Here is a 14,009-nt window from a genome sequence, read left to right on the forward strand (position 1 = left end):
AATCGCGCCACACCCTCACTCTTTTCCAGAGTGATAAGGCCTGCCCTCGCTACATTCCAGGCATTCTGTTTCTCAGTGTCACTAAGAGTGGACAAATAGAATGCCCAACACTTGCCAAGTGAAACGGTGTTGTTCTTCCAACCTTTATTCCAGTCTTCACGATCGGACAGTTTGCTTCAAAATTTGTTAGATTTCGATTTTAGTGTGGTGAAGCCCTAAGATAACTACTTTCCCATGTGCATCATCATCCTAAGAAAGTATTGATAAGTACAGTACACTGATGTATAGCACATTTATATTTCAATGGTTAGGGTTGTTTTTTTTTTTTTTGTACTTTTTTTTCTTATTTTAAATCTCAGGAACTTCAGTGAGTTTTCAGTAGTTATTGAATTTTTACAGAGTCCATGGTATCCCCTGACTATGCTTTCAGAAATGTTATTGATAACGTGATATGTAATTATAAAGTATATGTAATGACTTTAAGAATTAAAATATTTTAAATACCAATTACATAAATAGCCTAGGTAACTGTTAAAAATGAAGTTTAATTGAAAGAGTAACTCATTTGAAGGTGGTAAGAATAATTTCATTAATTACCATGTCTTAGAAAATAAGCTGGATATGATGTAGAAAATGCGAACGCTTTACTAAGTGGTGTCCTTATGAGTTGCACAGTTTATTCATACATGCAAATAATTAATAAGCAAGCCTGGCATTGTTTATGGTTCAGTGTATTTGACCAGGCCTTGTTTAATAACGCGCAACATGATATATTGACACAGCTCTGTGCTATAAATCGTTACCAAATATACACGCACCTTTGCTAGTGCAGTCAACAGCCAGTTTAATGTGGCCCCTTCACTCTGATTACTTATTTTCTACATTATTCTTATCTCCAGACTATTTTACTTAGTTAAGGAGAGACTTTGAAATGGGGAGGTTGGTAGTCTTCATTGAGCCCTTCATTACGAGAGATCTTCCCCAAGCTGAATAAAACTGTTTTTGGAGGTAAAATGAATATGTCAGTATATAACGTCATCAGATTCAAGGGGTTAAGCAGCGTTGTAGTATGGTAATGCCTGGCTGTAATAGACACAATTCAGGGTGGTCTGCTTATTGTGCTTCCCTTGACACTCACCTGAGCCATAGCTTGTGTGTTGTGGGAACGGTTTAGTCTGTTGGTGTAAGGAACGGGCTGCTGTTCCAGCAACACACGAGAAATCACAAGGAGAGTGCAACATGTGGTCGACCCTGTATTCTAGAATGTAAGGCTTTAATTTGTCACTTTCGCCAGCTGATAATGCGACTCACATACTTTCAGACGACACATTCCTACGGCCAGACACAAAGCCGCCAAAATTAGGAAGGGGTAGAGGTACAGTAGATCTGTGGATGATCTTTTTTGCGTACATTTTTCCTCTCATTTTTATATATACTGTATACTCAGAGCTTACTTATTTTTTTAATACCTATTCACATTTTTGCAAGAATTTTTGTCACTTTTTTTTTTAGCACGAGAACGTACATAAGTTTTGTCTACTTTAAATATGTTAACTTTTTAAAAGATATGAATGTTTAACTCCCCCTATGTAAATAATTCAATTGCTATTCTGTCTCTCTCAACTTATGCTCTAAATCCTTTATTGTTCATTACGTAGGGTAAAAGATCACACCGTGTCACTTTTTTCAGTGAACGAAGTTTCAAAAAGTTTCAGATAAGAAGCTGACTGGAAGAATTAGTGCATGCCCTCACAGTCTTTCCCAGCAAACTTCACAAACTTATCCCCACACCTTTTTGACAACATAGCTCCCAGTATGTATAGAACTCACTTTTTTTACATACTGTATACCGTACATCATATGCAGTTGCCAAACCTGAGTTTTTTTCTGCATTTATATTACTACCACATTTTCCATTTTTTTTTCCTCTCTACATTGTGTACGTATGTGATATGTGTAAGATCCGTTGTACTGTAAATACAGTAATCGCATGGCCAAGATATAATTTAATATTATTCTGTCTATTTAAGCCCAAGGAAGGGTAAAAGTAATACATTAATCTATAATTATCCGTTCTTTGAGTAGTTAGGCACCATTGACTATTGTGATCATGGCGTCTTTCCCTCTTTCAGAAAAATCCGTGTCCTTTGAAAAATCAGTTTCGTTCAGTGATGACCTCCCTGATCTGAGTACTCCACCTAAGCAACACGTCCCAGCAGGTAAATTAACTGTTGTATATCCACCCTACATCCCCCTCCGTCCCTATAAGCTCCGGACATCTCCTTTATGATAGTTACCCCATTAAGCGTATTCGTTTCTTTGGTCTTGATGTTTTTTTTAAAGTTTATGAGACTGGTTGGATGGGAACGAGTGTGGTGGCAAGAATGAGCTGCCAACTGTAGTTTAAGTTTTTCGTCAGTATGTCGCCAGTAAGAGCTTATTAATCGGTTTTTATGTATTTGTTTTTCTTTTATTGGGTAGCTAAAATATGCATGATATACTGAAATGAGCAGAGAAATATGTACTTTAAGGTTATCTTGTATGTTGTAATTCCAGATGTTGGCAGCCCTGCTCAGAGTACCGCCATAGTTCCTCATGTTCAAAGTCTCTGTACTTTTGGGCTTTATACGTCCCATATACTACCGAAAGAGGTCGTAAGGTCAGGCCAGTTCCAATGATATAATTATGGGGTACAGTATTTGATCGCCTTTTAAGTTATGATATATCTGTAAGGCTGCGATGTTTATTTTCATGGTATTAGTACAATAGCCATTCCCAACGATTCTCTTCATGATGTAGAGCCATAGGATGGTTACCGGAGTCCATAACACTTTAGGGCTTGTGACTGGCCTACACTCCTGGTGGCACCTCATAGTCAAATCGCCACCAGCCACCGGTGAGAATTCGAGGCCACGTGTGGCACAGACCATCATCCTGATTAGCATTGCTGCACCACCTGGAACGACCTCTCCCACATACCATTCTGGAAGTAGTGCGTTTAATTGTTTACCATAATAGAAATGCGGAACATACCTCAGTGATTCAAGTAAAGTCAGCTAGAGCCTTAAACCCTTGCTTTTCTTGCAAGTTTTATTTTCATTAAAAAAAAAGAAAAAAGAAAAAAAAAAAAAGACTAGCATGGGCATGTTAATCCTGACGATATCTAGTGATTTTTGCATTGATAAATTTTAATTGATGAACAAAAACTTAGACTATTCTCTCCTCAGGGAAAACAGTAAATGATATTATGTAAAACTATATCATTGGAGTATGTTTACTGAAACATGTCACATATTTAATAGTTTAATTTGAATTCAAGTTGAGGTGTAATTAATTTTGACCTTACGACTTCTTTGATGGAAGGGCCATACCGTATACACGTGATCATTGACAGAATTTATTACTGTCTTGTCTAATGTCACTTTTTCATTTCTTTTCTATAATTACTTTTTACTTATTTGTTTTCTCAGTGTTGGTCCAAAAAGTAATGATTGAAACTAAGCTTGTTGTGCCGACGTTCTGTAATATTATATGTGGTATTATTTGTGTCGGTGCATGGACTGGGGTTTTGTGTGGTGTGATTCCAATTAACAATCCGCACATGTGATTTTGATTTGTTACTGTTATTTTTAGAAGTAACAAAATTTGCAGTCAAGTATTATAGTTGCTTAGCAAGAAATATGAAATGTTTCGAAAACATTTTGTTTACTATTGGCTTCATTTACCACTTACATATGTGTATAACCATATGCGTATGCATTTATGCCTACACATATGGATATATACTGCTGTTTTAATATGCTCTGATTTATATTCGATTTTCTTTATCTAATCACACATAGCAAACCGTACAGAAAGCTATTAAACGGGCCGATCAGTTATACCATACCCGTTTGATTTCTTTCACTTCTTTCTTTTTGACTAATACGATTTTTATGACGCTAGCCGAGAAACAGCCTATGAAGCCGGCTATCAAGTGTTCGACCCTCCCGCGGATGTCCTCGCAAGGTAAGGGGTGTTCTGGAATGATTTTTTTGAGCTGATTATTATTATTTTTTATTCTTTCTTAAAAATACTCATCCTTTGATTTACATAATTCGTGCTGTCGCTGTGATTAATATTTGTGTTTAATTCCTCTGCATACGTTGTCCAAATGGAGAATATAACGGATTATTATTATTATTATTATTAAAATCACATCGTCGACCTGCATGAGCTTCAGTATTTGAGAGGCATGAGTCCTTAGTACAGAATCTTAACTGCATTATCATAAATTTAATGTAAGCAACCTTATATTTATTTTTAAATATTTCGAAATTGAGGCAATGTAAAATAATGCAGTATTACTTGTAGGAAATAAACTAAGACGCTTCTTTGATGCAATGGTATAATTGAAGTATCATATGTTATTCCTGGTAAAACTATGTATAGTAGGTAAAGCAGGAAAGGAGTGTACTGTAATTTGCATGCCTATACCGAGGAACAAAATTGTGTTTACCTTCCGGCATGGACATTCGTCATAATTACATTAGTCCCTTCATTCCAGGTACTTTCATTATTACAAGACTTATTATCCCCTTCAACCCGGTGATGTATTACACACACACACACACACACACACACACACACACACATATATATATATATATATATATATATATATATATATATATATGACATGAGTTATATATATATATATATATATATATATATATATATATATATATATATATATATATATATATGACATGAGTTGGAGATGTTGGATGATTTCATTAATAAATTCTTCGATATGAGGGGACTTTCTTAAATTGAATAAAATCACCTGAATATAGCAAGAATAATTTTTTAAAAAGCAACCAAATTCAAGGGTTTCAACGTACCGTTGTTTCTGTAAATTATTTTGGCCGGTTCATTTAGCCGTATAATTAAATCAGTACCTTCATGTAGATAATTGCACTAAATAACCCTCACAATTGGTGTACTGTTTTATACAAAAATTAGTTGCAAATAATTGAAGTTAGGACATTCAGTCCGATGAAGTATATTGTGGTATCGTCTTGTTATCTCTAGACCAGTTGTTTCAGTTTTAGGAGAGATTTCGAAATGGCGAGGTTAGATAGTTTATAGCACCGTCGTGGTGTTTCATAAGCTGAATAATATCGTCCAATAAAACGAGAATAAAATGCATCATAGGAGTGAAGTGGATTAATAATCCTTATAACTGATTTACTTGTACTCGAAAAAACTTTTACAGAGAAGATAAAAGAGTGAAGCATTAAACACTTCATTAGCCCATGCCTGATTGAAAACATATCTTTGTGCCCGTAGATCATTATGCCAGCAGCAGTGTAGTGGGAAAAACTGTGCAGTAGATTATGACGTATATAACCAGTGTGAGAAAAAAGTAATTAGGCTGCCAGTAGTAGACTACACTAGGCCCAGTTTAATTGCATGTTGTATACTTTGCGTCATCAGTCACTTGAGCCAGCATGCAGGCGTCTGTGATGACCGTTATAATGATTTCCACTTGGCGTCATTGTTAAAAAAAACATAACGTTTCCATTCTTAAGTTTAACCGTTTCAGCCTATTGGTGATCTAAAACGTTTTAGCGGTGCTTGACTCCTGTAATTATTTTTCATATTTCACAAAAGAATGTATGATATTTGATTATTTTTCATACATAATTTAAGCAAGTGATTATTTAGCATTCCACTTAAACTAACAGTGTTTGATAAGTTTCTTTTAAACAGATGTGATATATAACTAATTAACGAAAGGAAAACCATTACAAGACAAGCGCTGCTATTCACCTCTGTTTTGTTCGTTCCCATTGATCTGTGTTTTGAGGATATTCCAGGCTTTAATACCTTCATTACGGTGACGTTCTTGCAACCTCCAGAAGAGTTTACTAATTTCAGAAGAGATTATTCGGAGTGGAGGGGTTAGATATAGCCATCATTAACCCCTTCACTGCCAGACATCTTTCCGAAGTCGAATATATTCGTCTGGAGGTAACAAGGATAAAGTGAAAAACTACGTCACTGGCTTGAAGTGTTTAAGGAAAAATGTGCTACACGCCTTTGTTTTATGTGTTCTTTGTGTTCGTTCTGACCCTCCAATTGTGTGTGGTGTGCAGTCCCCCCCGTCTTCGCCTGGTTATCTCCCCCTCAGCGCAGGCGCAACTTCGCTCAGCCTATGTCGTCAAGGCGAGGTGTGATTCCCATGTTTTTTGTTGTTCTTGAAAGTAATGTTTGGTATTTTCTGTTCTCTCATTTCTCCCATTCTGTTGCTTCTCGTAACAGTAATATTATATTTATTGTTTTCTGTTTCTCTGCCTTTTTTCGTATTTTGCTTTTCATAATAGTAATATAGACATTCTGCTTCTCCACTTTTTTCGTGTTTTTGTTCCTCATAGAAGCTTTTTTTCCTTTTCTCTGCACAGTTATGTTCATTTTTTCTGTACTTTTTGTTAAGGAATATTTTGTTCCTTAAAGAAGCAATCGTATTTTTTGTTCTTTGGCCATTGTTTAATTCTGATACTGTTAGCTTGTTTTTTTAGCTTATGTATATGTTTTTGTTCGAAGACCAAGATTGACTTTTTTTTTTTTTTTTTTTTTTAGCTTAATCGTTTGTCACAAAGACTAACATTTTCTCTGTTTTTTCCACGATTCCTCCCCCCTCCCACAGTACAGGTAATTTTATTTTGTTTTTGTAGCTTGGTTTCCATGTCTTGTTTTTTTTTTTTTAATGTAAGTGTAACTTTACGTTTATATGCTGTCAGAGATATTAACAGTATGCCTACTTGATCCCTTACGTTAGATTGTAAATTTTTGTACAGTTTTTAATTAGTCCAGTTAATTCAACAGAAATCAGTTATTCACACATCTGGTTTATTTTAAGCAGAAGTATTTTATCATTTATTTATTTAGTTTGGAAAAATTTTCTTTTGTGTGTGTGTGTGTGTGTGTGTTTAGTTAAACCTTTTGTTCGTTGGTGTTTTTTTTAGTTCAAAGGTATTGTGTTAGTTATTTCCTTAGTAAATATTTGAGAGAGTGAAATACTGTCGAGATGTATCACCACAGTCACCCCAGCAGACCTACAAGGGCGCGCGAGTCAAATCTGAACTTTGTACAAAAATACTTCCCTCTCCATCGGTTGTTTCGGGATGCAGTCAGTTGAGGAGACCCTTCAACTTGGGAGCGGTCTGTGCTGCTGTTGGGTTAGCGCTGTATGTTTTGTTATATTTCCATTGAGTGTGTCTTGCTCGTATATTGGGTTAGTGATGCATAATTTTCTTTATATTCCGTTGAGTATGCTTTCTGGTATATTTATGTTTTGTGAATTTATAGGAATTTTTTCGTCTGGTGTAGGTAGTACACATATGCTCGGTTTAAACCACGTCGTAAATATTAAGCAGTTGTAATACCGATAAATTATTCTACCTATTTGTCAGGCATACGTTAAGTTTGTAGTGATCGTTCTAGTGAATGTAATCAACGTGTACTCTTGCCTCTTTGTCATTGAAAAATATGTATTTCGAGGTTACAGACCTTTCGTTTTGTAACAGTTTGTAGTTCAGTACTAAGAATATTAAATGCTGGAAATTTTAGTGATGCATTCGGGACACTCGAATAGCACCAATGTCAGATATTCCCCCCCCCCCCCTTTTTTTTATACTGTTATAATTACGTTTGAGTATTTTCGCCAGTTCTGCCGCTGTGTGCATGATAAATGATAATTCGTTACGACTGCGAAAAGTTTGAGCTGCTTGTCAGCAACACAGCAGCAAGTGTATAGTATTTTTACTCTTGCGGGGTATTTAAAAGTGCAGGACGCAAATGTAAAAATATTCATTGCGTGTAACAGTGTCGTAATGTTTGGTCAGCAGTGTGGTCATCAAGTACCCGGTAGTTTTACATAACTGTGAGAGGAATTCAAATATTGAGGTTTCTTTGACCTTATCAGATATTAAGTATTCGACTTTAGGCTGCCTGTTATTTTGGAAATTAAGTTTATATGTATGTTACCGAAAGTATGTCCTTTGATGTCTTGGGCAGTAAGCATTTTATCATAATTAGTTAACAGTACGAAGTTGATATCAGAACACGTGACTAACAATGCTTTGCTGTCGTTTATTGCATGATGTTGTCTTATTTAATCAGTTGATTTTATTATCCTGTTGACTTCTTTGATACAACACCATCCATCTTGCGAGAGGGTTAGAAACATACAAAGTTTTTGTAGTTTGGGTGTTGCGATTTAATAGCGACAATAAAGAATTAATTTGTTCACAAGCACAATAGAATGATTTCCTACAGTTTGTAGTAAAATAATTAAAAATTCAGATTTGATAAGTATCTCATACCTCAAAGAAATAGAATTTCAAACCAATGAGAATATATTTCCCACTTTGATAAGATCGAGGCTCTCTGCTTAAAATTTAAATTATTTAGGACAAAAATTTAACAATTTCCCTCCGATTTAGGGTAAGGCAATAGCTGCTGAGACGACTGGATGCACGCAGTGGATATCTCATCACTGACAGAATAATTTTTAAGAAGTCCTTAAACAACCTCGACATAATTAAATGGATTAACACGTGATTAGGCTACTTTTCATTATGGATCTGAATTAAGTTTCTTGTCGAGGATTGTGATTGGATGGGAATATATTTTTCCTTACGTGCTAATTTAAACATCACGTGAACGACCATGTAACGTAACCGTGACCGTTTAAATGATATCATTTAATATTATAACCATGATTGTAGTACTCAAGTGGTATAGTACCCAGGAGTAAAGATCACTGAAATAAATTAGGTAAAATGCTCAGAAATCTCTACCAGTTTGCATTCAACACATTAGCCTTGAGCAATATGTTCACAGTGAAAGCATAAGAGAAAATGGTCTTTGGGAAATTATGACCCTCCTCACTGAGCTGTATAGTATGGAGGGGCTTTCCCACGGGGATGCGCCGCGTAATTTGTGTGTCCGTCGCCAGGGCGGCGCTGGTGTAGTGGCAGCTATGTTACACCATGCCTGATGCCCGTGGCTTTTATACTGAGATGCTCAGTGGGTTTTTGTAAGCAGCTGATGATTCCGGAAAATACAGTGCCATCCTCCACTGTGCAGCGTACGGATGCAAAAATGGGTACAGAAATTCATCGAAGAGAGGTGGCTTTACATTTCACAAGAAATATATCTTGTTGCTAATTCTGTAAGATTACTGCCTTCCCCAGTATCCCTGCATGTATGAGGCGACTAATAAGGGACTGTTTATCTCCAGTCTTTCTTCATGTCCTCCTCTGTTCACACTCTTTTGTAGATATTTCCCTGTTTCTTCCGGCCATTATCAATTTGGACATTCGGTTTCATGGCATGGATAGTCTAAGGATTTCCCACAGTAATTAAGCACCACTGCTTCGATGTAAAACAGCTTCAACATCACTATCACTTCAACATTAATACCACACTATCTTTTCCCTTTCTGCCGTTATCTTTCTCTGTCTTAGTGCCATAAAGGGTAAGTTCTGCACTGCAGCAACCTATGGCGTTGTTTTATACTCTTGGCTAAATGTACGCCATATAATTTATTGAACTAGGCAGAAAAAAAAAAATCATAATCCATATATGTTTTTGTATTATGAGACGAGTGCGGGTGTTTCAATATGGCGGCCAAAGTCACACGTCCGCGGTGGAGATAGCCCCTCCATACTGTAGACCTCTGTGTCCCTCCTCTATAGCAGACCGAAAAACTCACGCCTGAGATAGAGTTAGGTACCCTAGTCCACCTGGCACCAGTACACGATGCAGTTTTGTTCTTGACCCTGGGCACACTGGAGTAACAAACTTTTTTTTTTTTTTTCGGTTACATTATTTGTAGTCAGACAGTATATAGCTACAGCATTAACATATCAAGGTAACACCTGCGATTACATTAATAGTGTCACTGCAGAATTATACTTTTAGGAATCAATTGCAAGATATAGTCCAGTACACGATGCAGTTTTGTTTTAGACCCTGGGTACACTGGAGTAACAAACTTTTTTTTTTTTTCGGTTACATTATTCGTAGTCAGACTGTATATAGTTACAGCAGCAACATATCAAGATAACACCTGCGATTGCATTAATAGTGTCACTGCAGAATTATACTTTTAGCAATCAGTTGCAAGATACAGTCCCTATAGCTTATTTGTCCTCCATCTCTCGCTGTATTCCCTTTATGCAGTCCCTGATTTCTTATGTAGATTTCACAAAAATCGGCTCACTTTCCATTCGTGTTTCTCCTTTACATTTTTTGTTCTTTGTTAAGCAAAAGAAAAACGAAAGTTACCTGAAGCATGGATGGTATTACTTTTCTTTATTATTATGAATGGCTCAGGATTGACGGCGTGTTCATTACTTAAGTTCATTGATTTTGACAGGGTAGTTTAGAAAACTTTAATGGGAGAGAGCCTCGGGGTGTTTGTCTTGTTTTCCCTGACATTAGTAAATAAATAACTTAGCATGCCTGGCATACGTTATAAAGAAACCTTCTATAAATAAGCAAGCACAAAGGAGTCGGGATAACCAGTCATCCCGGGTGTAAATAAACTCATTACTCTGTGGTTTTAAACTACAGAGTATTAAAAATAAGATTCTAAAAAAAAAAAATCAATCCGAATGGATGAAAAAGTACTACAGGATGCGGCCTCATAGTCTCCCCCATCCCCTTCCGGCGGTGTGGCTTCTTGTGGTGTCAACTTGCAGACTCGTTGCGAGCAAATAGCAACAACAGCAGCTTGGAGAGACCCGGCACCTGTCTTTCCACCACCAACACCACCAGTACCACCACCACAACCACCACCAGTACCTCCAACAAGCCTCTCCCGCCACCCAAACCTCCAAATCTGATGCTCACCCGCCCGTCTCTCTCCCTACAGAATTCTACAGGTACTGGCCGCCCAATATCCCCCCTCCAGCCAAGCACGAGGCCAAAATATATATCTTTGACCTGTAGATATGTTTTGGGTGTCACTTTCCCCAGTCACTACCCCCCCCCCTCCACCAACTTACCTTCTCCCAGCTTCCCCCCCCCCCCTCCCCTTTGCACCGGCCACCAGTTTGACTACACTTGGTGATGGTTGGGTTTGTTAGATGATGGTGATGCATTGACTTCTTTATTCTTGTTTCTCTCGCTCACTTTCACATTCTTCGCTCACTTTTCACCGCCTCACCTTCGCCCATCCAAACTGCCTTAACCGTCTTTTCCTGCTCGTTACCGTATCCCTACTCCTTAAAATTCTACTGCTAACCCACCTTATTTTTCCCTACCCATTTGGCGATCTTCACAGCGACAACCTCGCTTACCCAACCATTTCAACCCACCACCACCACCCATTGTCACCCATTTCAGTTGCCCCCAGTTTCAGCCCCACTACTACTACCACCACCACCACCAGTTGTACCCCACCCATTGCCACCCACCTATCTTGCAGTTTCAAATCATCACCACCACCGATTGTACCCCACCCATTGTCACTCATTTCAACCCACCACCACCCGTTGTCACCCATTTCAGTTGCCCCCAGTTTCAACCCCACTAGCACCACCTCTTGTACCCCATCACTTGTCACCCATTTCAACCCACCAGCACCTCCCATTGTCACCCAGCAGCCTTCCGGTTTCAACCTATCACTATCACCACCACCGAGTGTACCCCACTCATTTTCACCCAGTTCATCTACCCCCAATTTCAACCCACCACTGCCCATCATCACCCCATTTCAGGTATCCGCACTTTCGGCCCAGCATCACCATCACCACCCATTGCCCCCCACCCACTGCCACCTATTTCAGCTGCCCCCATTTTCAGCCGAGTACTATCACTATCACCCATTGTACCTCACCCATTTCACCACCACCTCCATATTGTTGATCATTGCAGGTGCTGCCACCTATCCACCCTGAACACAAACCAGTGCTGTTCACTTTCACTCCCAGCAAAATCACCTTTTCACCACCTACCGCCCACTCTCACCCGTCTACCTGCATAATCACTCACCTCACCATGCACAGCAGTTTACGACATGCAACCACCCACCCCCACCCACCAATATCCACACCCATCCAGTATCATACCATCCCACCCACTACCACTTTACCAACCAATTCATTGCCGCATCACCGCCCAGTCCACTGTCACCACCACTACCCCATCTACCACCACCACCACCCCATCTACTGTTACCACCACCACCATCCTATCTGCTGTTGCCACCACCACCACCCCATCTGCTATTACCACCACCACCACCCCATCTATTATTACCACCACCATCCCACCCCATCTATTATTACCACCACCATCCCATCCTATCCACTACCACACCACCACCACCCTATCCCATCCACTACCACACCACCACCATCCCATCCCATCCACTACCACACCACCACCACCCTATCCCATCCACTACCACACCCCTCGTCCACTACCACACCACCACCGTCCACTACCACACCACCATCGTCCACAACCACACCACCACCATCTACTGCCACATCACCATCTCATCCATTATCACACCGCCACCTCATCCACTGCCACACCACCCCATCCACTAGCAGCTATCCACTACCACCCAATTCACCATCACATCCACAACTACACCACGACCTCGTCCACTACCACTCCCACTACCACACCACCACCCCATCTACTGTCTGCCATACCACCACCCCCATCCACTACCACACAAACACCTACATCCGTACCTACATCACCACCCGATGCACTACCACACCACCACCCCATGCACTACCACACCACCACCCCATGCACTACCACACCACCACCCCATGCACTACCACACCACCACCCCATGCACTACCACACCACCACCCCATGCACTACCATACATCCACCCACATCCATTACTACACCACCACCACTCCTTCCGCACCACCCCGTCCACTACCGCACCACCCCATCCACTGCCATACCACCCTATCCACTGCCTCACCGCCCCATCCACTACCACCTCTTGCGAATTACCACACCACCATCACCACCACATTCCTTTCGTTGTCACCACCACCCATCTATCTCAACCACCTCGCTTTTTAAGGGCATTGTTGGTGGAGGTCAGTAAACTATCGTAGACTATTAGTACAGACCACACAGCTTCGAGTCCTCACAAGAAATGGAGCAGGTTGGTAAAAAAAAAAAAAAAAAAAAAATCATTGTTGAGTGCGACGAAATTTTGACTTGGCTTCATTTTCTTGTGTGATTTTTGAAGCTTCGTTCTTTCACTCTCTTACAAGGCTTAGTATTCACAAATGTACATACGCATTTTTGCTGCATTTATGTTACAGGCACTACGCTGAAACTAGCCAAATGAGATTTGTACAAACGCTTGCTCACCCATGTACACACAAGAAGCTAAATTGCAGAATATGTGATTATGCACACCTCCAAATAGCGCACATATAGTGTACATAGTACCTCAAGGGACATTTCAGGCCGTATTCTCAATGGCTTCGGATATGTGACACCTCTTCCTTTAGCGATTTACTGTGAATATTATGGTTCTTTTGTGTTACTTATGCACACTATATTAAAACGATGAAAATAACAACGAGATTATTAAGGTGTAATTTTCAAAATAAATCGCTGAGGAAAAGATGCTACGAAGGCTTCTATACTACGTAGAATACAACCCTTGACTGAAACTAGGCTGATAATAGTGTTGTAGATTCGTGAATATCGGCCTTCAGGTCAGAGTCTCTAGTGCGATGTTAAATGCATGAATTTTTACTAGATACATACTAGCAAGCTCGACTTTCCCACACACAGTTTAATCTCATTCTTCTAGCGTACTGATGAAATTATTTTGAAATTATTCTAACGCTTATGTTCTCTTCTCATGCTGTCGGAATCTCTATTGTTGAATAGATCTCTCAGCACTTTGCAAAGATTATTACTGTGGTAGCTATGCAGTATAACGTTTTCTTAGCAAGTTA

The 14,009-nt window shown here is 39.3% G+C and overlaps 1 protein-coding gene across 1 annotated transcript in view; it reads left to right on the forward strand.

The window, feature by feature from the left end:
• LOC145405060 (coiled-coil domain-containing protein AGAP005037) overlaps window positions 1–14,009 on the forward strand; it is a 1,039,366-nt gene that overhangs the window by 618,347 nt on the left and 407,010 nt on the right. Inside the window, 5 exon segments of the mRNA XM_080276560.1 lie at window positions 1,322–1,375; window positions 2,133–2,219; window positions 3,946–4,008; window positions 6,141–6,215; window positions 10,755–10,937. Of these exon segments, the coding sequence (XP_080132686.1) occupies window positions 1,322–1,375; window positions 2,133–2,219; window positions 3,946–4,008; window positions 6,141–6,215; window positions 10,755–10,937 (462 nt within the window).

This window comes from Coenobita brevimanus, chromosome 65, assembly GCF_032717465.1.
Source record: "Coenobita brevimanus isolate Jiangsu-jjx chromosome 65, ASM3271746v2, whole genome shotgun sequence".
NCBI lineage: Eukaryota > Metazoa > Arthropoda > Malacostraca > Decapoda > Coenobitidae > Coenobita > Coenobita brevimanus.